The 25,507-nt window shown below is 50.2% G+C and overlaps 11 protein-coding genes across 11 annotated transcripts; 9 read left to right on the top strand and 2 right to left on the bottom strand.

The window, feature by feature from the left end:
* Window positions 1-1,093: 1,093 nt before the first annotated feature.
* CPAR01_09490 (scytalone dehydratase) lies at window positions 1,094-1,795 on the top strand (the record flags this gene model as incomplete). The annotated part of the gene is made up of 3 exons (XM_060493755.1): window positions 1,094-1,127; window positions 1,183-1,280; window positions 1,352-1,795. The coding sequence occupies 3 exons, from the start codon at window positions 1,094-1,096 to the stop codon at window positions 1,793-1,795; spliced, it is 576 nt and encodes a 191-aa protein (XP_060347885.1).
* Window positions 1,796-1,862: 67 nt separating this feature from the next.
* Window positions 1,863-2,273, top strand: CPAR01_09489 (fungal cellulose binding domain-containing protein; the record flags this gene model as incomplete). Its single annotated transcript, XM_060493754.1, has 3 exons — window positions 1,863-1,866; window positions 1,922-1,950; window positions 2,007-2,273. The coding sequence occupies 3 exons, from the start codon at window positions 1,863-1,865 to the stop codon at window positions 2,271-2,273; spliced, it is 300 nt and encodes a 99-aa protein (XP_060347884.1).
* A 207-nt stretch (window positions 2,274-2,480) lies between these two features.
* On the top strand, window positions 2,481-4,127 carry CPAR01_09488 (membrane-associated progesterone receptor component 1; the record flags this gene model as incomplete). The annotated part of the gene is made up of 2 exons (XM_060493753.1): window positions 2,481-2,515; window positions 3,668-4,127. 2 exons carry the CDS (start codon window positions 2,481-2,483, stop codon window positions 4,125-4,127), a joined length of 495 nt encoding a protein of 164 aa, XP_060347883.1.
* A 2,177-nt stretch (window positions 4,128-6,304) lies between these two features.
* CPAR01_09487 (uncharacterized protein) lies at window positions 6,305-7,423 on the top strand (the record flags this gene model as incomplete). The annotated part of the gene is made up of 1 exon (XM_060493752.1): window positions 6,305-7,423. One exon carries the CDS (start codon window positions 6,305-6,307, stop codon window positions 7,421-7,423), a length of 1,119 nt encoding a protein of 372 aa, XP_060347882.1.
* Window positions 7,424-7,900: 477 nt separating this feature from the next.
* Window positions 7,901-8,194, bottom strand: CPAR01_09486 (uncharacterized protein; the record flags this gene model as incomplete). Its single annotated transcript, XM_060493751.1, has 2 exons — window positions 7,901-8,056; window positions 8,135-8,194. 2 exons carry the CDS (start codon window positions 8,192-8,194, stop codon window positions 7,901-7,903), a joined length of 216 nt encoding a protein of 71 aa, XP_060347881.1.
* A 4,586-nt stretch (window positions 8,195-12,780) lies between these two features.
* On the top strand, window positions 12,781-13,019 carry CPAR01_09485 (uncharacterized protein; the record flags this gene model as incomplete). The annotated part of the gene is made up of 2 exons (XM_060493750.1): window positions 12,781-12,964; window positions 13,003-13,019. 2 exons carry the CDS (start codon window positions 12,781-12,783, stop codon window positions 13,017-13,019), a joined length of 201 nt encoding a protein of 66 aa, XP_060347880.1.
* Window positions 13,020-13,914: 895 nt separating this feature from the next.
* On the top strand, window positions 13,915-14,930 carry CPAR01_09484 (RTA1 like protein; the record flags this gene model as incomplete). Its single annotated transcript, XM_060493749.1, has 2 exons — window positions 13,915-14,192; window positions 14,261-14,930. The coding sequence occupies 2 exons, from the start codon at window positions 13,915-13,917 to the stop codon at window positions 14,928-14,930; spliced, it is 948 nt and encodes a 315-aa protein (XP_060347879.1).
* A 204-nt stretch (window positions 14,931-15,134) lies between these two features.
* Window positions 15,135-16,736, bottom strand: CPAR01_09483 (uncharacterized protein; the record flags this gene model as incomplete). Its single annotated transcript, XM_060493748.1, has 1 exon — window positions 15,135-16,736. The coding sequence occupies one exon, from the start codon at window positions 16,734-16,736 to the stop codon at window positions 15,135-15,137; it is 1,602 nt and encodes a 533-aa protein (XP_060347878.1).
* A 2,954-nt stretch (window positions 16,737-19,690) lies between these two features.
* On the top strand, window positions 19,691-21,871 carry CPAR01_09482 (major facilitator superfamily transporter; the record flags this gene model as incomplete). Its single annotated transcript, XM_060493747.1, has 6 exons — window positions 19,691-20,023; window positions 20,084-20,162; window positions 20,216-20,679; window positions 20,780-21,204; window positions 21,270-21,682; window positions 21,744-21,871. 6 exons carry the CDS (start codon window positions 19,691-19,693, stop codon window positions 21,869-21,871), a joined length of 1,842 nt encoding a protein of 613 aa, XP_060347877.1.
* Window positions 21,872-22,859: 988 nt separating this feature from the next.
* Window positions 22,860-23,547, top strand: CPAR01_09481 (uncharacterized protein; the record flags this gene model as incomplete). Its single annotated transcript, XM_060493746.1, has 3 exons — window positions 22,860-22,964; window positions 23,021-23,153; window positions 23,210-23,547. The coding sequence occupies 3 exons, from the start codon at window positions 22,860-22,862 to the stop codon at window positions 23,545-23,547; spliced, it is 576 nt and encodes a 191-aa protein (XP_060347876.1).
* A 609-nt stretch (window positions 23,548-24,156) lies between these two features.
* Window positions 24,157-25,430, top strand: CPAR01_09480 (uncharacterized protein; the record flags this gene model as incomplete). Its single annotated transcript, XM_060493745.1, has 4 exons — window positions 24,157-24,260; window positions 24,322-24,582; window positions 24,643-24,934; window positions 25,002-25,430. The coding sequence occupies 4 exons, from the start codon at window positions 24,157-24,159 to the stop codon at window positions 25,428-25,430; spliced, it is 1,086 nt and encodes a 361-aa protein (XP_060347875.1).
* Between the last annotated feature and the right edge of the window lie 77 nt (window positions 25,431-25,507).

Below are 25,507 nucleotides of genomic sequence, written 5' to 3'. Positions count from 1 at the left end.
AGATCGTTTACTGCGGCGTGTATTGACACTATCCAAGATTTGATGGGCTTAGTAATTTGGTAAAGAACGTACAGGCTCTATATAATCTCGTCCGTTCAGTGGATATTTAAAATAGACATGAAAAGACATGAATTCACCGGAAGTCTTTTTTACACTTATTCCACTGGGTGCCAGACACAGTCAAAATATAACGTTCCGATCTACTCTAGTAACAGTACGTCTATTTGAGACGCTTATGAAGACGCGTGCATACACAAAGCGGGATTAATCCAATCTTTTCCAGTTGATTTGTACTTGGCCGACAGTCTTCGTAACCGGATGTGGACGTTCATTTGACATTACCTTGCTTTTAGGTATACGGCACTCGATGGCCTTGTGATAATGCAACAAAGGCTGGAATGTCTATGCCTGAGTACTGTCCAGGCAAGAAGTCACAGTTCATGAACACGGGTCGGGATATACGAGGGCCCGGCTCCTAATTCGCTTTCCCGACTTTAACGCAACGCTGCTGTCCCGCCCGAAATCCGCTCGGCCTTGAAGAAGGCCGTTCTCCGATTTCACGAGCGGATTCCCCACACAAAAACACTAAGCGGCTGTTTCATTTCCAACCCTTCAGCCATAACCAGACTAGCAGTTTCGATATTGAATTGAATAGGCTATGACCAACTACGTAGTGGTCATCCCATGGCTAACGTATTGCGGCAGATCGCCTCACGTCTTTGTCGCAGCCGCGGAGCCTGAAGGTGATGTGGTCTCACGACCGGCATCTCCCCACCTGAGTCCGGTGAAAAGGCGCCAAAAATAGGGGTCTCGGACACGCACGAAAGGGTGCGGGGGCCGCTAGTTCGACGTCCGGGCCTCCGTACCTGGGGCCCAGGCGTCTGACGGCAGTCCGGTTGCTAGGAACGAACATGAGGTAGGCCTTGATCGCTTGACATCGGACTGTTCATTGCGTCCAGTCTGTTCTTCTTTCGGTAAACTATAAACTTCATCGATATCCTTCTCTAAGGTGCACTTAATTTGCCTTTTCATCTTTCGCTCGATATCCCAGCTAATTCCCTGTACTTACTTCTACATCAACCTTTCAAACACAATGGCGAGCCCTGCTGGAAACATCTCCTTTGAGGGTAAGTCATGGAAACTATGCACAATGGCTGGATAACGACTGACTGAGTCGCTCAGACTATCTCGGCCTCTCTGGCTGCATCTTCGAGTGGGCCGACAGCTACGACTCCAAGGACTGGGATCGTCTCAGGAAATGCATTGCCCCTGAGCTTCGCGTAAGTTATCCGTCCCACGATGATGCTCTTCACTGCCTCCGGAATTGTACATTTGTACTGATCTAATGCAGATTGACTACCGCTCCTTCCTCGACAAGATCTGGGAGGCCATGCCCGCGGAGGAGTTCATCGCCATGATCTCGGACAAGTCCGTCCTCGGCAACCCCCTTCTCAAGACACAGCACTTCATCGGCGGCACCCGCTGGGAGAAGGTTTCCGAGACCGAGGTCATCGGACACCACCAGCTCCGCGTGCCCCACCAGAAGTATACCGACGCCTCCCGCAAGGACGTTGCCGTCAAGGGCCACGCTCACAGCTACAACAAGCATTGGTACAAGAAGGTCGACGGCGTCTGGAAGTTCGCTGGTCTCGCTCCCGAGATCCGCTGGTCAGAGTACGACTTTGAGGCTGTCTTCGCCGACGGACGTGATTCCTTCGGTGCTGAGGAGACTATCGACAAGAAGAACAATGTCTCTGTTGTCGAGAAGGAGCTCAAGGTTGCCGCTGCTGTCTAAATAATGTCAATGTAATGAGGGAATACCTCCGGTCATGGGAACGGCGAATCGGGACGTGTAATTTACGATGGGTAATTGGGTTCATAAGTTAAGGCTTTGAATGAAACATGGCTACACCTGATTCAGTAAACAAACTACGTGGTATCATACTGGCTGTTAGTCTCATTAATCAGAATATCAAAATCAGATGATCGCCGGCACAAAGACCTAGCATCCCAGCGCGCTTCGGATCTGGAGGAGCAAGTCCATGAGCAACATTTTCAGTTACCACGGCTCAGGCGTCTGGTTCAGGGCCTATGAGTTTGGTCCTGTCAAGTTCTCTCCTACCAGCGCTACTAAGGAGTGGGGTACGTACGATAAGGATGTCAATGCCTTCACTAACCCCACCAACCTTGCTGCTGGTGGTTTCTTGGTTCGCCCTAACCGTCTTACTCTACATAAGCTCTCTGGTACCGACTTCTACCTCAACTGCGGCTAGATTAAGGTGACTACCTCTCGCATCACCCGTGGCATGCGCGCTTCCACCAAGATTGATTCGCGATACGGGCCTAAGGCTAAGGATTTTATATTGCTTTTCTCTTTTATTCGCACTATGTGTAGTGGTAGATAGTTTCCGGCAGCCGATGTAGGCGCCCTTTACCCCTTGAGGGGTGGAACCGGCGTTAAACAATTCATCATCATCGTCATGCTCATTATGCGCGCTGCTGATGTCCAGCAGGAGTGAGCTATCTAGAGACCGTCCGATCAACGATCACGGAGATGACAAGCGATGCTTATAGCATCAAAGCGACAAGGATTGAATTGGATGTTGAAAATGGCAACTTGAACTCACAGGTCTAGTAAACACCTTTTTCACCATGTCAATGTGTTTCATTTGAGACATACTTTTATATCCTATAGGCATCCACATTCAGGCTTTCTGGGTCACCCATCGATCGCATTAGGCATTTGAAGCTGACATGGGCTATATCCGAGCCTTTGTCTTGTCGGAGTGAATTGAAACCAGGTTGCCTGTTTGCCGAAGGCTGTTGTACCTCATTGATTTAAGATTGAAGGAATGGTTTGTAGGGACGGTTCTGTAGAAAGGTCGCCGCGCACTAGCAGTACAGAAACTCTGAGTCAACCCGAAGGCATAGTAATATGGTAGTACATACATGTGTACGTTTTGGTGCTTCCGTGGCCTTCATCGTAACACGGCTTGTGGTCGAGTTCCCAGCATATGCTTTAGAGCTCTTTTCTGATACGGTATACGACAGACTGACAAGATTTCAAGGTGAGTGAAAACTCCAAATCATGAGACGTGAGAATACATCACATACATGTACTATTGAAATGATCATCAGCGACCCCAGCGATGGGAAGTCGTGATAGCTTCAATTCTAGATCGTATTGCTGACAAAGCATACATCACGTGAATCGAGTGGATTGAACTTAATGATGACATAAGATGGGGCTTTGGCGGGGCACAGCTCGGCAGTGCACGGAGCAGCAGGGGCCCGAGCCATTGACGGGAACTTGGAGAGCTCCGACGGAGTCTGGTGAGAGGTCGCTTTCGCAATGATTCTCGTGTCGACAACAGCTTGAACAGCCTCATCTTGCGATACGAAGCGAGACTGGCCAATTTATGTTCGATATCATTTTTCTAGAACTCTAGAATAGATCAACGTTGTGGGCAAGCTAGAATACCTTGAACCTCGGTTAGACAACAGCTCCGACAAACCCTCGAAGCGTACGGATACCTTCGAACCATCATCATGGACTACGTCGACAAGCGACTCCAGGAGGAAGCAGTGAAGCTGCACGTGGACCAAGGGCAAGTCAACTAACTCACTCTTCTGTGGAAATCAGTCAGCTAACCTAATCACCCTTCAGCAACGCCTTCTTCACCCCTCTCAACATTCTCTTCCTCCTCGTAAACATCTACACAATCTACGTCCTCCTCCGACCGACCCCGCCTCCGGTCCTTCCGAAAGAGCCGCCCGCGACCGTCTTCCGCGTCTTCAACCCGCGCACCCTTCTCTCCTTTACCGGCGAGAACGATACACCCATCTACCTCGCCGTCCGCGGCCGCGTCTTTGACGTCTCACACGGTCGCAACTTCTACGGACCCGGCGGACCCTACTCCAACTTCGCCGGCCGGGATGCTTCGCGCGGCCTGGCACTCGGCAGCTTTGACGAGGATATGTTGACGGAGGATCTGGACGGTCCGTTGGACCCGCTTGAAGGACTGGGGCCGGACGAGATTGAGGCGCTTCAAGGATGGGAGGAGAACTTTGACAGCAAGTATCTTGTTGTCGGCAGGCTCACTGCCGTCGGTGATGAGGAGAAATAGACCCAATACTGGTAAAAATGGTAGAACTGATAACGTTGTGTTTCCCAGCAGGGCTTCAATAGACTTAAATGTTGAAAGAGAGCTCTCTTCGACGAGGTTTCGCAAATTTCTGATACTATCGGTGTCACTCGACTCGAGATGGATAACCAGTATCCAAGCCACTGACCTTTGTTCCACACGCTATACAGTCTTTGAGAACAGGTCCAATATATCTTCAATGCTCGAAGACCGCACAGGAAGTTGGACGCGTTCGATATCATTGTGACATCGCGGACTTGATGACCAGTCAAGCGCCCACGGCTTTTCCCAGTGCCTCGAAAGAGACTGACAGCCAGCCCGAAGAATTAGATTCCACAACATGCATTGTTGCGCTCCCCATTGTTAAGATACAATGACATGACGCAAGGGCGCTGCATGGGGAGGCAGCCGCCAAAAGAGGGCCGCTTTTAGGTTAGTCAGATTATAGCGTCACCACCAGGAGCCAGCGAGGAAAAATTGTGAGTGAGATAAAATAATGCTGACGGCCTGACAGTGGTGGCTGGACCCCTCCCTTCCCCCTGTCTCTTCCGAACCAGTTCCCTTTCTCTTCCCCCCCGAGGCTTGCGATGAAGCTCCAGCGCAGGCAGCGATATTCAGGAGATTGGATTCGCGTGGCTTGACGGTTATTTTCAGGCCGTTGTTGCAGCCTCCGAATGACCGTGCCACGAATCCACGAGTGATCCTTCGCTCTGGACACACTGTTGTTTCCCTCGACCAGTATCCGTCCATTGCGTGTGGTTAACTTACTGCCTCCGGTTCCAGCGGCATCCGGGTTGCCGGGGAAGCTGAGCCACGGGGGTTGGGGCATGAGATGAGATGAAGTACCCGGATGTGTGCGCTTATGTCAACTCTCTGTTGATGGTCTTGGCAAGTTGCTCTGGAATGTCGATTGACCAGGCTGCTAAGACAATCCGTCTCAGACTGAAAGCGTTCGATATTCTTCACTTTCCTCAACAAGAGCACTACGATGCGCCTTCTTCACAGGCGACCAAGATGTCACAACAGAAGGCCGTTTCGTTCTCCTTCTCGTCTTCTTCCCGTATCCCACTCTTTACAATGAAACCAGAGGAACACAGCAGAGCTGGATGTGTGGCTGACGGTCATCCAGCCAGCCCAGACGACTGGGGCTTATGAGCCTCTAAAATTAGCCCCGGTTCGTCGAATCCGGCAAGGGTCGCAGATCCTCCGGCGCTATGCTCCAGTCTGCTTCGTTGTCCCGTCCCGATTCCATGTCTTCGATCTCACCCACGTTCCTCATAGAGAAGCATCTTTCAAAGTTTGCTCTGGTTTCCCTTGCGGAACGTCCAGAAGCAAACGCAGCCCCTGGACAATATTACTTCGTGCCTCGACCAGTATCTTGTAACCTTATACATCTGGTTCTCAATGTGTGTCTATGAATGGTTACATGTACCTGCGCTGATGCTCAGCCTTCAGCCCTACATATAGGCAAAAAGAGAAATGAACCAAACAACAACGAGGAAAGGCAAAGAAAGAAGGGAAACAAGCTTCCCTCCCCCTAGTCGCATCGTCTGCACTGCACCGCTGCATTCCCACCCTTCGTCATTCTCTACGCTCTCCCCGTGCCCATTGTCTCCATGTGAGAGGTATCCAAGCCTCAGCCTCCAATCCGTCAATCCGTCCGTTGTTGCGCTAGTGATTCCAGCCATTCCTTTGCTCTAGCTCGGCTCCATCTAGATTCATAATCGTTGTTCCGGACGGTGTTCCTTAAAACCCCCCGTCACGCCTCCTTCATCATTCCTTCTACTAAGTACTTGGTATCTCTGCCAATTTGTTTCGCCCACTGCCGCCGAACTCAACTAGACCCCTTGACCTGGCCATCACCATCTCTGGCGAGCAGACACGAATGTATGGATACACCACAGAGACTCTTTCAGACGACCGAACCAACAGCACTGAGACACCGCCTCAACCTGAATCGGAACCCAATTGAGCGAAATTCGAGTTAGACTTTCATCGACGCCGCCCAAGTGCATGACGCGCATTGTCGATCCCTAGCTCTACAGTAGTCACCACCCAAAAGTGATCTATCTTCCGGCCCCCAAAACCCCTGGTTTTCAACCATCAACACCATCTCGAGATTAGAGCAGACAGAGCGACACTCCCTCCAACTCTTCACAATGGCGTCGGCGCGGAGGAATACAACGACAAGGAGCTTGCTGAGCATTCTCCTCCTCGCAGCACCAGCTCCCGCAAAATACCAAAATAACTTTGACCTCTACCCAGCAGCCGCCCAACCATGCCTCTACGCCTCCTCAGACGCAAGTAAATGCGACGGCGACACAGTCGCAACGATGAACAAGTGCCTCTGCAGCGATGACAAGGGCAAATTCGTCACAAACGCAGCGACGTGTCTAGGAAAGGAAGCAAAGGATACCCTCCGCACAGTCTATCAATCCATGAGCACCGCCTGCTCAGACTCCAAGACGCCAATATCCATAACTGAAGACCAATTCCTCAACCTCGGCGCGACAGGCGCGACAGCATCGCTATCAGTAACTTTATCCACATCAAAGACAGCTACGCCCACTACCATGATGACGACCACCACAGGCGGAGCAACCATCACCCTCACATCAACACCTACACCCGCGACATCGACTCCAGCACAGGAAGACAAAGGCCTAAGCACGACCGCCAAAATCGGCGTCGGCGTCGGCGCCGGCGCAGGAGCCATCGCTCTTGTCTGCCTCGCCGCCTTTATCTGGCGCATCAAGCGAAGCCGCGACGCCCACGACGAGTCCCACCGCCCAATGCTCGGCGGCGGCATCGGTGCCACGGGCCACAATAACCCACAACACGGGCCCTTTACCGAATACAGCCCGCCCGCGAGCGTCGCCGGCACTGGGGCGGGTGGATACGCCGCGTACACCGGCGCGCAAGAGTACAAGAACGAGAACAAGCAGCAGCAACCAGGCTGGAGGCCCGTCTCCGAAATCACGGCTACGAGTCCCGGTGGACAGACGTGGGCGACAAATTCACCGCAGCCGCCGTATGCGCATCTTCAACCGCAACAAGGGGCAAACTTGGGTGCTTGGGGCCACCACCCGCAAGCTGCGTACGTCGCTCCGCCGCAGGAACCTGCTCAGCAGGAGGGTGTGTTTGAGTTGGCTTCGATACCTGTTACGTCGCAGCCTCCTTCGCATGTGCCGCAACCGCCGCCTGGTGCCGTTGAGATGCCGGCGACGGAGGTGCAGCCGCAACCTACGAGGTATCAGTATCCATCGCAGAGGCAGTGAGAGAATAGGGGTGATAAAAAATGGGCATTAAGGGGTGTTTGGGGGATGTATAAACTACTATGATACCTTGGGAAGCATTTACACTCACGGGGACTTGGTGTTCTGGTTCCTGGTAGGGACATATAGATGGGGGAAAAGACACGGAAAAGCCATGAAATATAATAGCACCTTTGATCCACCTGAACCTTCGTCATACCCCAAATTTGAATGCACCTTGAAAATAAGTTCGAGATCTTGATGGTCAACTTTACCTGTGTGGCTCATGCAAAGCCTAATGATGCAACCTTGATCCTAGTTAACTGATAGTCATCGTATTGACTTTGACTTGGCCCACTGAGGGCTACTAATCGTAGAGCTCGCCTAAATGCTATCGGCTATGTAAACTACTGCCTACGCAGCAGTCAATTCGAGATACTGGCACGGCTGGAGTCTGTACTGAGCTAAGCTCATATTCTCACTTTAAGGAAGAACCCATGACTACTTCGAGCCGCCGCCCGAACTGCCACCAGAACCTCCACCAGACTGCCCGCCAGAGCTAGACGAGCCGCCACCAGAGCCGCCACTAGACTTGTAGGTCGGGTGATTGGGGTAGTTTCTTTGCGCAGCAGCCGCAGTCTTCTGAACGAACTTCTTCTAATATTTCTGTCAGCTCTGAAAACACCTCAATGTTCTTTGATGTATAAGGAAGATGCGCTTCCCGGCTCCTCTTACATCCTTATTCCCCGCCTTGATACGGGCCGCAGCCTCAGGGGTCATCTTTTCCTTGACCATTGCAAGTGTTTTGACGATGTGGTTGTCTTTGGTTGCAGAGTGTATGATGTTGATGTTGACTGGAATCCGATCGTGTCTGTAGAGCTTTTGAGTGCTTCAAGTGATGATAATATTGTTGTTGTTATTGATGATGATGATGATGGTGGTGGAATGGATGTGACTGCAGGCGAATCCTTTCCATTTTATATCTTTTTACACTAACGAGAGGTAGACTATATACGTATTAGTGAATTATTGCGGTGCCATTAATCTGGCTGCGGACATTATCTCTCGTGATTCACCGTCTGCTAACGCAATATTTCTTGAGTTATTCACTGGCTTCTCATGATGCAGACATTGACTTCACATAAAGGTCAAGTGGATTGCTGACTTTGGTATTGGCGTTAAATGAGTGAACTTGAAGATAGGTGGCGTCCACCTGATGATTCTGCTTTGAGTACATGTATGTCATGTTAGTGATCAGACCCAACACTGAAATGAGTACATATTCATACATGAATCCACCCAGCCTGTTCCTGCTTGTATATACTCCTGAAAGTTTTCACACAGGATACAGATATGGCTTCAAGTATGACAGTTACGGCCGGCGAGAGGGAGAATATCTGATTGAACACGGGAAATCTCATCATCGTCACTCCCGACTCGAGTCGCTCATGGGCCGGTCCTCATTTCCGCACGACGATGCTCGTGGCTACTTCTTGGCGTCCTCTCCAGAGGAGTTCTCGGCATTTCCACGAGTCTGTCCGCCAGAGCTTGAGGAGCCACTACCCTTATTGGAGCCAGGCTTCTCCTTATTGTCCCAGCCCTTTCCCCCCTGGAATAGTGTTGTTGGTTTTCCTCGAACAAGTCTTTTAGCATCTAATGCAACTACTAAGGGGCCTCGCGTCCTTTCAACTTACCACGCTGGGCATTGTCAAAGTCTATCCTGATGGAATTCTCCTCAAAAGTGCACAATGAGTGTATGGTTTTTCTGCAGGTTGACAAATTCGTCTGTTTTCGATGGTCGTGAGCCAGGACAGAGGAGCCAACAGGACGACTACACGACACCCGCTCGACTATTTATGCCTTTCATCCTCGCATGGGAAATCCGTCTAAGCTATATATCTACCACGTAGTACAGCCGAGGGGTCTGATTACATCCCAAAGGAGACCGTCTGGAGACCTTTCACATGCCAGAAACTATGACGTGTCGGATGAAATCCTATTAATCATGAAGGGGAATATCATACCGCCAGGAGTTCAGGGGCTACACTAGGTAGTACAGATGCTAGAACAATGCTTACCCACGCCTCTCAGCTGACCTCCCAAAGTTGAACAGCTTCTTGTCCCGCTCTCTTTCTTTCTTTGTCTAAGCAATAGCTTGCCGAATGAGCTTCTGGGACTGATCCCAATCCCTCTGTGACGAAGCCTATCTATGATTCCTAAACGGTCTTGTTGGCGGTGACCGAACAGCTCAAGAATAGTCGTCGTGGTGGCTGGAAACTCTCCGATTTTGTCCAACTGAAGAGCCTCTTCCTATTTTTCAGGACTCCCTAGTACAAACCTCTTCTTTTCATGCTTGAGTCATCTAGTACATCTTATGATTTCCATGGATCCTATGCGATCGAACTGAAGGGCATGCAAGACGTTGCCCCTTGGCCAAGCGGGCTTCTGAGAGTGGACGAATCGTTTCGATTGAGATCCAAGATGAAGCTGTTTCTTCTCTTCCGTTGTTCTTCATTCATTACAAAATGTACTCAATGGCAACTCGTGGTGGGTTTTACTCACTTGCAGTCTGCGAGACATTGCCTGTCGCATCAATGCCTCTACAAATTAACGTACTCAGAGGAAATCTATACTGCACAAGGTAGCACACGTAGAGTTGGTGTCAGTACCACGATGCATTGTAATATTATCGCGCATCTACTATAGGAGCTTCCCCTAACAGAGCTATCTACTAAGTGATCAAGTTACGTTGTCAATACTTCAGCAATAGATTTGAATGCTTTCGACAGACGACTAGAGCCTGTTCAATATCACCGACATTGAAGGTCACTTCTCATCAATATGGCCCCACAAGCTCCTTTTGAGCACATGAGATATCTTCAGAAGTCCGACGGGTAGTGTTATCGACCAGAACCATCGCTTGAGATATCGTTTCCCTGGGGTTTCAGTTTCCGTCTTGCTCTTTAGACCGTATTTTGTAGCCTTGTTGTCAAATATTTCCCCTGTTGCCCTATCCTATAATTTCTGCGTTAGTTATCCAAGATATTCAGGCACATACATTTCACTGGTTCGCTGTACCGGTTTCAGGTCTGGGACAGCTTGTACCGGTTGCTCTGGGGGGACAAGGAACCTCCCCGGAACTATTTCATCTTTCTTCTGATGTATATTTACTTGTTCCGCATCTTCTTCCTTTTCATATACCGTATTCTGGTGGTTCTAGAAGTACTGTTAGTCCCATCGAACCTCCGGCGTAGTGATTGAGTGTTAGTAGCTGCGCAGCCACTATGGTGTCCTCTCCATGTCTCCTTACCATGATGAGTATTGTACCACGTCAGAGATTCACTTGAATTTGGTATTTGTATCTGCAGTTTTTAGGTTCAATGATCCGTGAGATGAATGGGGGCGTTTACATGAGGCTAGAGTCCCAGCGGAGAAGAACTGAAATTCAAGAACGCGAGTCCCGTTGGCCATTTATGCGTTCCAGTCTTCTATGTCGCATTAAAGGATGCAGATTTTGGGAGCATCGACTTCCAAAAGGTTGAGAGTTCTTTGGGTATGATTCATTGTTCGTATTTGTTTCATATGGCGGCAAACAAAATTTGTTCAATCGAGATCTGTTCACCACAAACAAAGGAATGATGTTTACCAAACCCAACACACCGCTAGAATCTATTGTTTAGTAGCCCGATGACTTGACCCGACTGATGTGGTTGAAAGAACGTTGTTCATTCTGCTACAGCTACAGCTATAGACATGAATACATCCATAGCGGCGCTTCCATGGAATTCGGAAACGCCATGTTGACGCCTACTTATTGCTTAACACAAGAGCTCCTTGACAACAAGTATAGGATAAAACATCTTCTCGGACGTGAGGAGTACACGCAAAGATAGTGTGACACGCTGTTCACCTTATCAATCGGTCTCCATTATTCGACAGCGAAGTCAGGCGTAATCTGATTCCACATGAGCTGTCACTAGGTGAATTAGGCCTGTGAGAATGCTACTTATCATTGCTTGCTGCCTAATTGTCTATTTGTGAAGTGGCTTGCCTGGCGGGGGCTTCTTCGTCCACGAGCTGCAACCAGAATTCTTCCTGCTTCGCCGACTGTGGTCTTGGCCAAAGACTCTCTTCTAGTTTCCGTGAGAGCCTCTCTCCGAGCTTGTGCCGCGGCCTCCCCTTGAGCGTCGGCCGCCACCTCCCCTTGACCTACTGCGACTCTCTGCCCCCCTGCTTCCACCGCGGCTTCCTCTGCCTTGACTACCCCTGCTTCCACCGCGGCCCCTTACGGAGTTTCCACGAGAATTTCCACTGCCGTCCGGGATATCGCTTGGCACATTACTCTGATTAGAGGTAGAGCTTCCGGCAGCGAGACTATTCTCGGCATCTTCCGTCTCAACCCCGCTCGCGGCTCTTTGTCTCCTATCAGCGGCTGCTCTGAACCTCTCAGCGAATCCTAACATCTGCAGATTTGGTCAGCATCAGTCATCCGCACACCAATGCGGTTGAGTATTTTGGAGCAGAAAATATTTCATACATCCTTCGGGTCGTCTTTTCCGTCTTTGTATTTTTCGGCATTAAATCCTACACGTTTCACATCCCTTTCGGTCATGTCATCTCTATCTTCATCTTTTTTGGGATGCAAATTCGTGTCGTTGTGCTTCTTCGGCGGCGGTTGACTCTCATTGTTTTTCTTGTCCTTGTCTGCGTTCCAATTGTTCGAGTACTATTTCTCATGTTAGCCTCCACAGGCTTTCTAACTTTGTAACTGCTTCGAAGTCCTCATTCGGCTCACCATAGTGTTGTCTTATAACGGTCAACGTGTGCTTGAAAGTGATGAATTTATCTTCTGTATCCGGATTGATCGTGGGGTATGTTTTATCTCAAGGGTTTACGGTGAAGGACAAATCACATGGATAATACGGAAAACTCCCATCGATTATATACGTAAACTATTCTAGCAGGTGAGATTGTTTGAAACCTGGGTTCGTCTTTGAAGTGGTTCAATTACAGTACGTGATCAATTGCTTGGAGATTTCGGAGGGGGCGGCGAATGCGATCCGTTGCATCCAGGTCTGTTCTTGGAGAACAAAGACGACACTGAAATGTTTGCTGCATACATGCAGGCTTCACTTGCTAGCGTCGATGCGCTTTGGAAGAACGACAAGATGTACAATCTGGTCGCTCGCCTTAACCATTGATACTGAACAGCACATTGAGTGAGGTTTGCTGAAAGACCGCGACACATGGCCATGATGTATGCCATTCTTGACAAGTTGTGTGCCACAACCTCCGATTGCTGAACAGGATGTAGAAACAAAGTACGTGTTAAAGAAGCTTGTAATATGTCGTGCGTCCTGTTGTACCTCCGGTCTTCTGTCATGCCAATCGACGTCACGCGCAGTGCCGCTGTTCGGGTCAAAGGCGTGTTGCAGTTTGCCGCCCTGGTGGCGGTTTTCCTATGCAACGAGGATTCCGAAATGGAGAACCAGCTGCCTGCCGTCGCTCCTCGACATGTTGATAGCAAGTTGATCTACCCCGGTCTTACATGTGCAAAGCAGATTGGTGCGTGGTCAAACATTCAATTACGACAAATTTTGCAGTCACGCCATTTCTCTAGATAAGGCAAAACATCAACATGAGCAGGCAGTGGTGTTTCATGCATTATGGTTTAATCTTGGGCCACACCAGGTAACGACATATGCCTGTATTGCTGCTCACTAAGTTCACTGTTCACCGGCCAGCAACCCGCGCTGAATAAAGTCAAGGCGTCAGTGATTTGCCAAAGAGAAGTGGTCAATTCAAGTGGCGGAGCATAATGACGCGGCTGAACAGAGAAAATCCTCGAAGAGGTTCTGTAGCGAACACGTACCATGTCAGCAAGAACGCCAACAGGCTTTCTGATATGTTGACATGTTATCAAACAGCATTCCCTCTGTGCAAGCATATTGCGGCCCGTATATTGAGAGTCGCATTATCTCCTATTTGCGTTAGGACTGTACGAGTCTATCTTTGGGCGCGTACCCAGACGGTCGCTAAACGATCTTTGGTTAGCTGGATACGAGAGTCCGACCCCGTCACCAATCGGGAGCTCTCGTTTCGGGAGGCTCTGACTGCACTTGGCTAAGTGCCAAGAATATGGCGCAAGGGGTCAACGCTGACTTGATTTCGCAGTCTTTCGGTGTCAGATGCGAACTGGCGAATCATGCCATGTGGCTTTCGGGATTGAGGCTATGTTGACATGAGGATTGTAGGCTGTAGCGGACAGGTCGTATCTGTCTAGCCCCTTTCCGAATAGGGCTGTCGACTGCGAGAGTGCGAGAGGATTGGAATTCTGGACATGCTATTGTCGAGGATGCGAACTACGGAGAGGGCGCGTAGATATATATGTGTATGGACGGGATCGCATCAATTTGATCAGCCCACCAACCTTGCAACCCAGTGTATCGAAAGTTCTTCCGGTCTCAGCTCCCTCACGTTGTTCTTTACCTCAGCTTTGTCAACCCACAGACAAAATGTCGGAAGTTTGCCCTCTTTTAACAAATGCCAACTGCACCGTGGAAACATGTCCCCTCAGCTGTGCTCAAGTTGAATACCTTCCAACTCTTGCTGGTAATGCAGTCTACGCTGCAGCCTTTGGGCTGCTCCTGATCGCCCAGATTGGTCTCGGCATCCGATATAAGACATGGGGATTTATGGTCGGCATGATCTGTGGTCTCGTCCTCGAGGTCGTCGGATATGCCGGCAGAATCATGCTGCATAACAACCCATTCGACTTCAACAACTTCATCATGTAAGTCTTGGACCGAGCCGTTCTCCAAACCCCATGGCGTTTGAGAGTATCTGACAAAATGTCAACAGCTACCTCGTTCCTCTTACAATCGCACCCGCCTTCCTCGCCGGTGCCCTCTACCTCTGCCTCTCCCGTATCATCATCGTCCACGGCCAGCACATCTCTCGCTTCAGCCCTCGCACCTACGCAATCACATTCATGACGAGTGACTTTATCTCACTCGTGCTCCAGGGCGCCGGTGGTGGTATCGCAGCTACTGCAAACACACATTCCGGCAGCGAGACAGGCAGAGCAATGATGGTCGCGGGTGTCGTGTTCCAAGTCGTATCCCTGCTGGTCTTCATGCTCCTGTGGCTGGAGTTCGTCTTCCGCCTCCGCAAGACGACCGAGGGCAACAAGGGTGGATCACGCTTCGCTGAGCTCAGGTCGACAAAGAAGTTCTTCTTGTTCCAGTGGGCGCTCGGGGCGGCTGTTTTGCTTGTCTTCATCCGCTCGGTTTATCGTGTTGCGGAGTTGCAGCAGGGCTTTAACGGGCCTATTGCCAATGACGAGGTTTCTTTCATGATCTTGGAGGGGCCCATGATTTTCCTGGCGATCCTCGCTGTAACGGTTTTCCATCCTGGTATTGGATTTGATGGTCAGTGGAGCAGCGCGGCTTGGTCTGTTAAGCACTCCAGGAAGGCTGCCTTTGAAATGAGCAGCTCTTCGATGGAGGAGATTCAAGGCAATCATGCTTGAGATCGTTTGGAAGAGGGCACATGCACAGATTTGAGAGTTGTTTGAGTATGTAGTGGCAGGTGGAGTAATGGACATGGACTGTGGATCTGACTGGGGTATTGGTTTGTATTGGAGACGAGGAAAGTACCGGCTGTACAATACCTAAGTTGAAGGAAGGCTCTAGAATGTAGAAGATATGGGCGCAATTCATAGATATCCACCATATCATAACTTGATGTACTCCGTGAAATTCTGGAACTCTCCAAACACACCCATTGGTCTGGTCTGAAACTTGGCCTCAAGCGTGCCTGGGCACGTTGGGCTGGCCACCACACTATGATCGAACGTACGAAAGTCAAATGGCAGCTCGCACAGGTTGTAGACCCGTGACTGGTCATCAGGTAGAGGCAGACCAAAAAGTCTCGACGTCTCGTCGGGTAGAGCTCCTTCTCCACCTAGATGCTGTTCTTCCAGCTCGACTATGCGCTTGGCCGTGAGATATGCGTGGTGCGCGTTCCATAAACCTTCTCGTCGGGGTGCCAGACGGAGCAGCTCCAGGGCACGCCATCGTATTGACGAGTGACGGCATTTCAGCGCGGCGTAGAATAGCGGTGCCAGGAGTTGGACGTCGAATGAAAGAAGTTGTGGTCCTGCCTGTACCTTGCCTGGCTTGATGACTTGCTCTGCGTACGTCACCAGCTCGTCAAAGTCTGATCTGTAAACATCTGTGTCTGTTTCCTGAGATGTAGTGCAGACTCGTGTCCAAATGTTGACGACTTTGTGGTTTACGAGAAGGATGTTGACCGCGTCTGGGTTGGGCGGGTTGCCGACAGACTGCAGCCGTTTCAAGAGATCATCGAACTGCCTGTGCCATACTTCTAATCTGGTCTGCAGCTTGGCCTGCTCAACAAGGTCATCAATGCCCACAAGCAGCGTGTCTGCCTTGGGACTGACCGCGTTGATGAACCGAATGCAGGCGTCAGCGATAGCGAATAACCGCCGTCTAGCGTCCTCAAAGTCCTTGTGTGGAGATTCGTCCTCTTCCGTATGCATGTAGACTGGCGGGGTAAATCTACCGGCCAGACAGGAGAGGATGCCCAGGCGTGAGAACATTGGGAAGATGTGATCCTGAATCAAGGTGAGATCGTTGCAGGGGGTCCTTGACCCTGTCTCCGGTGTGGCGCCGCTGTTGGGTCGGAGGGGGGCCAGAATGTTGAACCCGTTGTGGATGTGAAGCATTGATAAGTCGGCATCGCCTCTAAGGAACTCGATGCATGTGAACAGAAGACAGCAGACCAAAGGTACCAGGCTGGAGTTTGGGTTCGTCTGAATTCGAGCAGAGAGGCTCTTGAGTGCGAGCTTCCATTCTCTCTGTGCCTCGGGGTTGGCCTTCACAAACCCTGATGGATGCCGCAATGATGCCTCAACATCACGGTAAACTGCACTAACTGCCGACACTGCATGTCGGATCGACGGCTCGGAGTGTGATAACTGTGGGACAAGCTTCCTCCAAAACTCTGAATCAAACTGTCCGTCAAGTATCGTGCCAATGTTGGTGTGAAAGAAATCAAGGCCACTTGTGTTTTCGAAAAATGCCGGCTGACTTTTCGTAGGGGGAACATAAACAGTGATCACGTTATGATGGGGTGATCGTGCTGGACTTGTCGACTTGTACTCGCATTTCCGGCTTCCGACGGTGCACCGTCGACAAACGGGCTTCGCTTCATCACATTTTACGCGACGAGCTTTGCAGGTGCTGCACCCGGTTCGGACTTTGGATGTGCTTTCCCGGGTTCTTTTGGGCGGAGAGCTTGTGTCGACGATCATGGTGAACAATGCTGTATGCTGTAACGAAGGAGTATCCCCGGGTTTCCCAAGGTTATTACGAGATATGAAAGACACCCGACGATGGCAGGAATGGGTTTCAGGTCGCAAATACTTGAGAATACGAGGTCAAAATTACGCAGCCCGTTGCGAGCCGCTCAGCCACCACAGACGACGAAACGTCAACAATTTGGAACTTTTGTGCTTAAACGAATGGGGATGACATGTCTCTAATAAGTACTGCGCCAAAAATGTTTACCTTGCTAGCGCCCTTCCTACAAAGGCGCAGCGTGTCCACACTGAAGTTGGCCTTGTAGCTTCGATGTTAAACCAATGAAATGAGAGGACTAGATCGATGCCGCCCGCAGGGCTTTATCCAACGGCTGCCTAACACCCAGGAGACGCAACTGTGTGAGTCTTACGTCAGGCCGGCATTTGAACGGTGATTCACGCCGGATTCGATAAGAACTCGGCCCGCAGATCGGATCCACAGTCGGGGAGGGGCCGTGAAGGGCCGTACCGTCAGAACATAGTGAAGATTGAGAAAGCCAGAAGTGCACCAGATTTAGGAAATAGGGTGTCGGTAAGAGAGCTTTAGCGGAACGCGTTCGATGTTCACAAGACGTTGCGCAAATTCGCAAGATGTGCAATGAGTTGGGAAGATCTAAGATTCTACCGACAAACCCACGATGTGTACTAGTAAAAGACTCTGGTCATGTATCATAGGGTCCTGTGTAGTCGCGAACAGGCAGACGATATGCTCATCAGGACCCTAAGACCACTACACTCATCTCTAGTCGACCTAGACTGCCTCTACTAAGGTGGTATGGATATGTATACATAACAGCATAGGTTCCTAGGTAACTATGGTCCTCGCCAATGCTGATGGAACTCTTCTTGTTGATCGGAAATGTACAAAATTTCGGTGCAATTTACTACTCACGAGATCATCAGAGTCGCCTCTCTTCATGGCGGATGCGATGTGAGAATTAATCAATATGTCCAAACGGTCCATATGAACCTGTATCATGTCGAAAGCATTGCTGTTGGTCTCGCGTCGCGAAGTTTACCAAACTCGCAGCGTCTCACTCAATCCTTCCATCGCGGAGGTTTGTCATCATTGACACGGGAAGTGGGTGATCTACAGCATAAAGTCCTTCCGAGACGGGATGTGGATACTTGTCCGAAACAGAAACAGACAGTTGTGGCAGCAAAGCCCTGCTTTCGTCGAGAGCTTGGCGGGGAAGAAGCATGGGCGTTCCGGGTGAAGTCTATGCCCTCCCCCTAAGCTCCAGTTGCAAGTGCTCTGACTATACTTTGCAGCAAGATTTCGCATCTAGAATCTGGAGTTAGTACTTATCACTTAGTGGCAGAATTGACATTACGACGTTTGGTGAGATAATGTAAGGTATTGAAAGAAATCAAAACTCAAAGTTAAACCTCAACGAAACTGGGATATAGAAAGTCAATTGGCAACGGCCGCCGGTTCGGCGCGTCCAGGCACGGGCTCCAGAGTCCAGCTTTTGGTTTTCGCCGGCCCATGCTGTTGACAGCCCTATCCCAGCCCCTCGAGCCCCGAAGACTCGAAAGATTTCGGGGCTTTTTGATCAGACTTTGCGGAGCAACCAATCGAATGATCTTCTTTGCCAACCACACCAGCATCCAGGCATTTGACCTATTCCTAGAAAAAGCATGCCCTGATCTTGAGACTTTCTAGAACTCTTCTCGATCTATTCGAGACTGTAAATTGCTAGGGACTCGCACCCGACATGGCGAACCATGTAACAAGTTTTACTAAATTGGTACACTCATCGTCTCTGCTTCTTTCCTCACCAGATTGCGCGTTCATGACGTCCGGTCAACAAGGTGATGATCTTACAGTCAAAGCAACGATAAAACCAACTGTCGACAGGCGCACGTCCAGATGCATAAATGTGGCACCTCACACAACACGCTTTTGAGCCTCATCTTTTTCCGTCAGAACAAGCATAGGGCCCGCAGGTTCTGCCATCTCCTCATGCCATTGTCCCTCTTTTCCGCTGCAAGAGCAACGCTGACTATACAAACATGGGACGACTGAAATGAAGGATGCTGTTTCACGGCCCATCCCATCTACATGTATCCACAAGCCGCGCGAGAGTCGCAGGGTACTTCATTGCACATGATCTTGGGAATGTGTGGGGGAGGTCACTGGGTCTAGAGCTTCATCTCGACGTTTGATGCCACCGGATAATCCGTGAACGCAGAAAATACCACACAGAGGTCACGAAGAGGACCGCTATTGGGTGTTTTGGCATGATCGCTTTCCTGGTACCGCCATCTATAAACAACATTTGCTGTCATCCCATCCAATGTCTTGGAACGGATCTTGATGAGACTCTCGTTTTACCAGGAGGCTGGCTTGAGGTTCCTGGATATTCCGGATCTCTTTGTAAGGCGTTTCTAAAAGTTACTTCATATAAGGAGAGAATTTTCATGACAATGTTAAGATGATCGGAGAGAACTTCCAGATGCCTGAATGAGATCGAAAATACTACGCAACACAAGGTACGTGGGGGCGCCTTACCGATGATCTGCACTAGTCTGCCGCGTGTAAAAAATGCCCCGTCTTGCCTCTGCAATTTCAATCCAAACGTTTCCATCTACTACCTTCCTCATTCGAAGGCAAATGCGCGTCCCAGTCCTCAATGAAGAGACCAAATACTGATATCAGAACAACTTAGTTTCCAAACGGCCGGTCCGGATTCTTCCTCCCAACCTTTTTCGATGCTTTCCTGTTCGATTCCTTCGCTCATTTAATCCCCCTTTCGCTGGCTGGAGACTTTCGAACGCGAAAAACACCGTCCGTGTCTTTGCCATTAACTTTTCTCCTCCTATTTTCGAGGCGACTGTTTCAACCCCCTTTCTTATTGACGTTAACCTTTATACTTTCCCCCTAATTCAAACTCAAAAAAATCATGAACGACGACAAAAACGATGGGCTTCTCGTCCCAATCGACTTCAGTAATGTCAGTGGCGGTAGACGAGAATCGAGGATCGATAAGTACGCCAAGCGCAGCTCGCAGATGTTTATCCCATTCAGCATCGTGGATTTTCGACATTCCCAGGCGCTGACCCCAGCATCCCCGCGCTATCCGATGCAGACCTTGCAGGAAGGTGGACGAGGGCTCGCGAGGATCGACTCCATCGATACGATCACCGCTGAGAAGCAGGAGGCTGCCGTCCATGAAGAGGAAGTGCTTGGAAGTACTGAGATTTATGATAAGGATGGAAACATTCGGCTTGTGCCCGTGAGTGAAGGGCCACAGATTAATCCGAAATGCATTGGGAGACTGACCGTAACTATCAAGACTCCTACTCCGGATCCCAAGGATCCTCTCAATCTGCCTGAGTGGCGCAAGTGGCTTGCTGTCGCCTCGTTATGCTTCTGTAAGCTTCTTCCGTCCAACTTGGGCGGGACGTCCATTTCTAACAGCACACAGTCGGCTCCGTCTCTCTTGCTGCCGAGATCGCCGTCGCTGGCCTCTTGCCCGTGTTCATCCTTGAGTACTCTGGAGTCGATCCGGCTTCAACTCTCAAGCATGCCGACCTCAAAGGCAATCCAAACCCTCTTGCAATTGTGCCATCCGGCGTGACTCCAGTTTCTCTGACGTCTGTTTCTCTTCTGGCGACCATTCCCATGCTCAGTAATGGTGTTGCTACGTATTTCTTGGTCCCTCTTACGGCTGCCATCGGTAGACGTCCGGTACTCATCCTCACGTCGGCTTTTTCCTGGGGCGGAGGGTTCTGGGCCGGATACAGCAAGTCGCTTACAAGCCATGTTGCTGCCAGAGTCTTCCACGGTCTTGGGTCTGGTGCTGTCGAGGCCTTGCTCCCTTTGATCGTCCAGGACATGATGTTTCTTCACAAGAGAAACAAAGCTGTGGCGTCCATCATTGCCAGTCAGGTAGGTTTATGCCATCTGAGACGTCATACCATCAACCCTTCAAATCCCATGATTTGCGGTAAGGAGTTAGCCATATCAAGTAACTGACATCTTCACGTAGGGGCCAATGATTATGCTTTTCGGAATCCTTGGTCCGTACATTGCTGTCAACTGGGACTGGCGATGGATCTACTGGATCACATCCGCCGTCGGCGTCCTGACCTGGATCATGCTCATCCTGTTTGTCCCCGAGACACTCAGACAGAGATCCAAAGCAGAGCTTGCTGGACACCAGCTGTGGCCCATAGCTGCGGGCGAGGACCGCACTCAGCTAGACTACGCCACATACGGCGCGCGTACGCGATGGGATGACCTGGGGTTCTTCCAGAGCGGAACTCATTGGAAGGATGCCGGCCTCCAGATCATCGCCACTCTCAAGACCACCATGTTCCCCGCTGTCTTGTGGTGCACTCTATTGCAGGTTGCATTTGGGATGGTTATGGGTGCGACGGGACAGGCGACCTCATTCGCTCTTCTCGCTGCTGGGTAAGCATTTACCACAGTAGTTCGTCCTGGGACCAAAATACTAATGCATTTCTCTTGAACAATAGCGTTCCTTTCGAACTCACCGGCCTTTCGCAAATTCCCCAGATCTTGTCAACTATCGTCATATTCGTCGTCGGTGGACCAGTCGCCGACTCAGTGTCTCTCTGGATCTCGAAGAAGAAGGGTGGCCGTGAAGCCGAACACCAGCTTCCCAATCTCATCCTGCCTATTTTCTTCGCCATCACGGGTGCTCTAGTGTTTGGATACGCCGACCAGAACCACCTTCATTACGCCGTCTTGCTGCTCGGGACCTTCTTTCTCATGACATCAACCTTGATCACAGCGCCGATTGTGCAAAACTATGTCATTGAGAGCTACCCCCAGTGGGCTGGTCCCGTTCTGGTAAACGTCTCGACTCTACGTGTTTTCATATCCTTTCCTCTTAACACACAGGTGACAACTTGGCTTCAAGAATTAGGTGAGTCTGAAATTCGCTCTGAATGTTGCACATCTTGTTAATGAAGAATGCTTTTCGACAGGTCCAATGAAGTTTACAGTCTATCTGTCCATCATGCTCCTAGTCGTCTCGACCGGTATTCCAATTCTCTTCATCTTTGGCAAAAAGTTACGCATGAAGACGTCCGACAAAGTTTCAAAGAGGCAATAATAAACCATTGCATGAGCAAGTACTCTAATTGGAGTCTTGCACTAGAGGCTGCCACAGACAGCAGCCCGTCCAATAGCGTAGAGTGAGGATTGTCTTTTTCCTGGCGGTTCTGTTCTAGAAGGGGCCAGATTCTTGTCGCAGAATCTTAAACGTGGGCTTCTCGCAGCTGATATGTCTGTGTCTCGACGGTGCGACTTTCGTTGTGAGACTTAGATCATGTTTCAATTGGTAGGTGAGCTATCTATGCCGGGAGTTTAATGGTTCGGGGACGGGAAACTGATGGGAATCGGCATGGAAAATATCTTCATTGACTTTAGTCTGCGGGAGGGCGCGGAACAGTAGTGCGCTTGAATGTAATATGTTTGAAAGGCGGAATTATGTCATGTCTGGCTTAAATACAGCCAACAAACCTCATTCGGGGTTTTTGCTTTGAATGCATCGTGACTTTCTTCGGGGCCTTTCTCGGACTATAGATCATTAATTAGATGTAAATCTCCCTTCGAAGATCTCAGCGGCAAGTGCAAGAAAAGTTCACCGCCTTCAGATGAGGCCAAACCCAGACAACACGTCAAGGTCGCAATATTCGGGGTAGCATCCATTCAAGTTGCCAAGTAAGCACGCATCATTCGATTCGCGAGTGTCAACCAAAAGGCGGTTGCGCTAGACTGCAGTGAGATTCAAAAATAGTCCACTAGGTAAAAACACGAACCGACCACCTATATGGGGCTAGGCAACGTGAGCTGAAATTTGCCGAAGCAACGTTTCTAGCGGCACAGCAATAAGCTTGTCCGAGAATTTGGGACTTTTGTCTTTCGTCAATGCATCTCGTGAGAGTATGAATAGACGGCATCTTCGCGCTGTCTGGTGATTTTTTATTCTTGGTTTCGAGATCACGGACTTCATTACTTTCCATATTAATTCGCTTTTGTCACTCGCTACCGTCACTCGCTACGTTACCGTCACTCGTTTATTCACCCATATTGTAACCATGTCACGCTTGCTTACTGCCCTGGCATTGGTTGGCCTTGGTGCCAACGTGGCAATGGGGATTCCTTTCGACCAGGAGGAACAAAATCGGAACGCTGAGTGCGATGTAAGTATGAAAATCCTCCAACGTTTTTTCAGGTACTGATATTTTCTGCGACGTAGAACGGTTGCTTCTTCGGCAGCTTCCCCGGGGGCTCTTGCACAAATGATGCTGCATGCATGTGCACCCAGCAAAAGTATCGTGAGAGATACTTCTGCTGCATGGCCCAGAAATGCGCCGCTTCCGTATTGCCCGGTAAATATTTCCGACTGGCGTGAAGCTAGATTAGCACTGATGGGAATACTGTCTAGATTCCATTCAGCGACAGACTCTGGAATGTGAAGCGAGGAATATGCCCTTCACATTTGACACAGAGGCAGTGTGCGGCATCAAGTTGACAACATCCACATCCGCTGCCCCCACCGTTACAGTCACTGCTACCGGCGGAGCGGGAACTCAATCTTCAGTGCCACCGGCATCTGGCAGCTCATCTGTCCTGGTGGCCACCACAATGGCATCAACTCCAGTGACAGCACCCACACCGAGCGCAGGCGTCAACACTCCAACTGCTACACCGAGCAGCGGATCTGCTCAGCGCTTGCGGGGCTCCTTGGTTCTAGTCGCTGCAGCCGGCTGGATGTTCTGGTAGACGACTGGAGCTATTGCCGAGAACAAGAGTTTGTCATTTCTCCGAACGATCATGATACGCCTATTAATCACCATTGCAATCAGCAAAAAGCTACGAACACTTAGACATTTTACCTCCTAGACGCTAATAATAATGACAACAAGTACATAATGCAATTGAATTTTGACACCCTTTCCTGAAAGCCAGCATTGATTACCCCAGAAACTCTATCCGTAGATCCGGTGAACTCGGGACGCGATTCAGCGAACGCCCGATGGGATGCTAGGCTGCCCCCGCGCTCACTGGTGGAGACGAAAAAGTCCGCCCAATCACTCTCCCAATCCCCTGGAACTAGGGGGAGCTGTCCCCTGCGAGCCGCAATTTCAGGTGGTGTTTGCGCCATTCCACCGGTTTTCACGGGTGGCATTTCATTTCAGTTGCGTCTACTTTTCAAAGCTTGCATCTGGCCCTGAAGCGGGGAAGATGGAGGGGCGGAGGGCTTTCAGGGGTTAAGATGTTGCCCTATAAGTCTACCTACTGGATTGATCCATCTGATATCGTTGTTCGTGTTGCGAAAAGTTCCCAGCTTTCCTGTTCCTTGCAGCGACTCGACGTTGGTGCATTGTCGCGATGGTTGTCTCCAAGGCCTACCTGCTCGGCTGGGCAGCAGCAGTTGCGATTGCTTCGCCAGTCGCTGTTGAGACGCCCTTCAGCTGGAAGAATACGGAATATGTGTGAGTTCTGAAAATCCACACGGACGGCTACTTGAAATCACTGACGCGAGAAGGGGCTCAGACTCACATTTGGCGACTCTTACACATTCGTCCAAGGAACCGAAGGTCGCTGGGCATACAGCTTCATCGGATCCCAGCTGAACATTTCTTTCACACCCGAGCAGCTCCTCGGTGACCGCATTGTTCCGGGACAGAACACGTCTTCTGCCGGCGGGCCTAATTGGGTTCAAGAGCTCACTGGCTGCAAAGAGGGCCATCCTCGGGACTGCGAGAAGCAATTATGGGGGTTCGCATACGCCGGAGCTGATATTTCGACTACCTTGTGAGGAATTCTCAGCTAATTCGACGCAAAGCGTATGAGATGAAGCTAACACCATCTCAGCGTCCCGCTGCACTGGAACCATACCATTTCGTATGAGAAACAGGTCGAACAATGGGATACCTACGGCAAGTCAGTCATTAACGCCGATCCCACCAAGTCACTCGTGGCCTCCTACATTGGAATCAATGACATCAACGACATGGCCAATTTCCAACTCCCTGTCAACGGGCTGAACAGCTGGGAAGAACTGTACACTGCAGTCATCGCTGAGCAGTTTGCAGCCTTGGAGACTGTATATGAAGCCGGGCATCGCCACTTCCTGTTCCTGAACTTACCTCCCCTCGATAAGAATGTACGTCAAATCCGGCACAGTTTTCGTTTCGACAACCTCTTCAAGAATCGTGTTGACCATACTACAGCCCGCATCGCAACTCAACCCAGCCCGTCTCCCAAGCACAGACATGATCAAGACGTTCAACGGCGTAGTCAACCAGACCGCAAAGGCGTTCTCAGAAAAGCATCCCGACGTGACTGCTCTGGTATTTGACACGTACAGCTGGCTTACACAGGTCTTTGATAACGCGGCGTCGTACGGGTTCACCAATACGAGCTCTTTCTGCCCTAGCTACAAAGCCTGGGATATCGATACGAACTACGCTGCGTACGGGTGTCAGCCGATTTATGAGTACTTCTGGTATAATTCGGGTCACATTACGTACCATGTACATGAGCTTCTGGCGCAAAAGGTCAAGGAGTTCCTAGTTCAGAAGAGCGCCAGTGGATGCGGAGGGAGGAATCAGACGCTTAGCGCATGGGGAGCGAGATGGATCGGCGGGAAGTCAACCTGAATCCAGCGAACAATGTAAGATCAGTGCATTGATGTTGATCAGTCAGGATTGTTCGTTATCGGCCTCGCAAAGATAAT

This window comes from Colletotrichum paranaense (assembly GCF_030867605.1).
Source record: "Colletotrichum paranaense strain IMI 384185 chromosome Unknown Scaffold_7.1, whole genome shotgun sequence".
NCBI lineage: Eukaryota > Fungi > Ascomycota > Sordariomycetes > Glomerellales > Glomerellaceae > Colletotrichum > Colletotrichum paranaense.
Note: the sequence above shows the minus strand (reverse complement) of the source record. Positions and strands in the feature narration are given on the sequence as shown.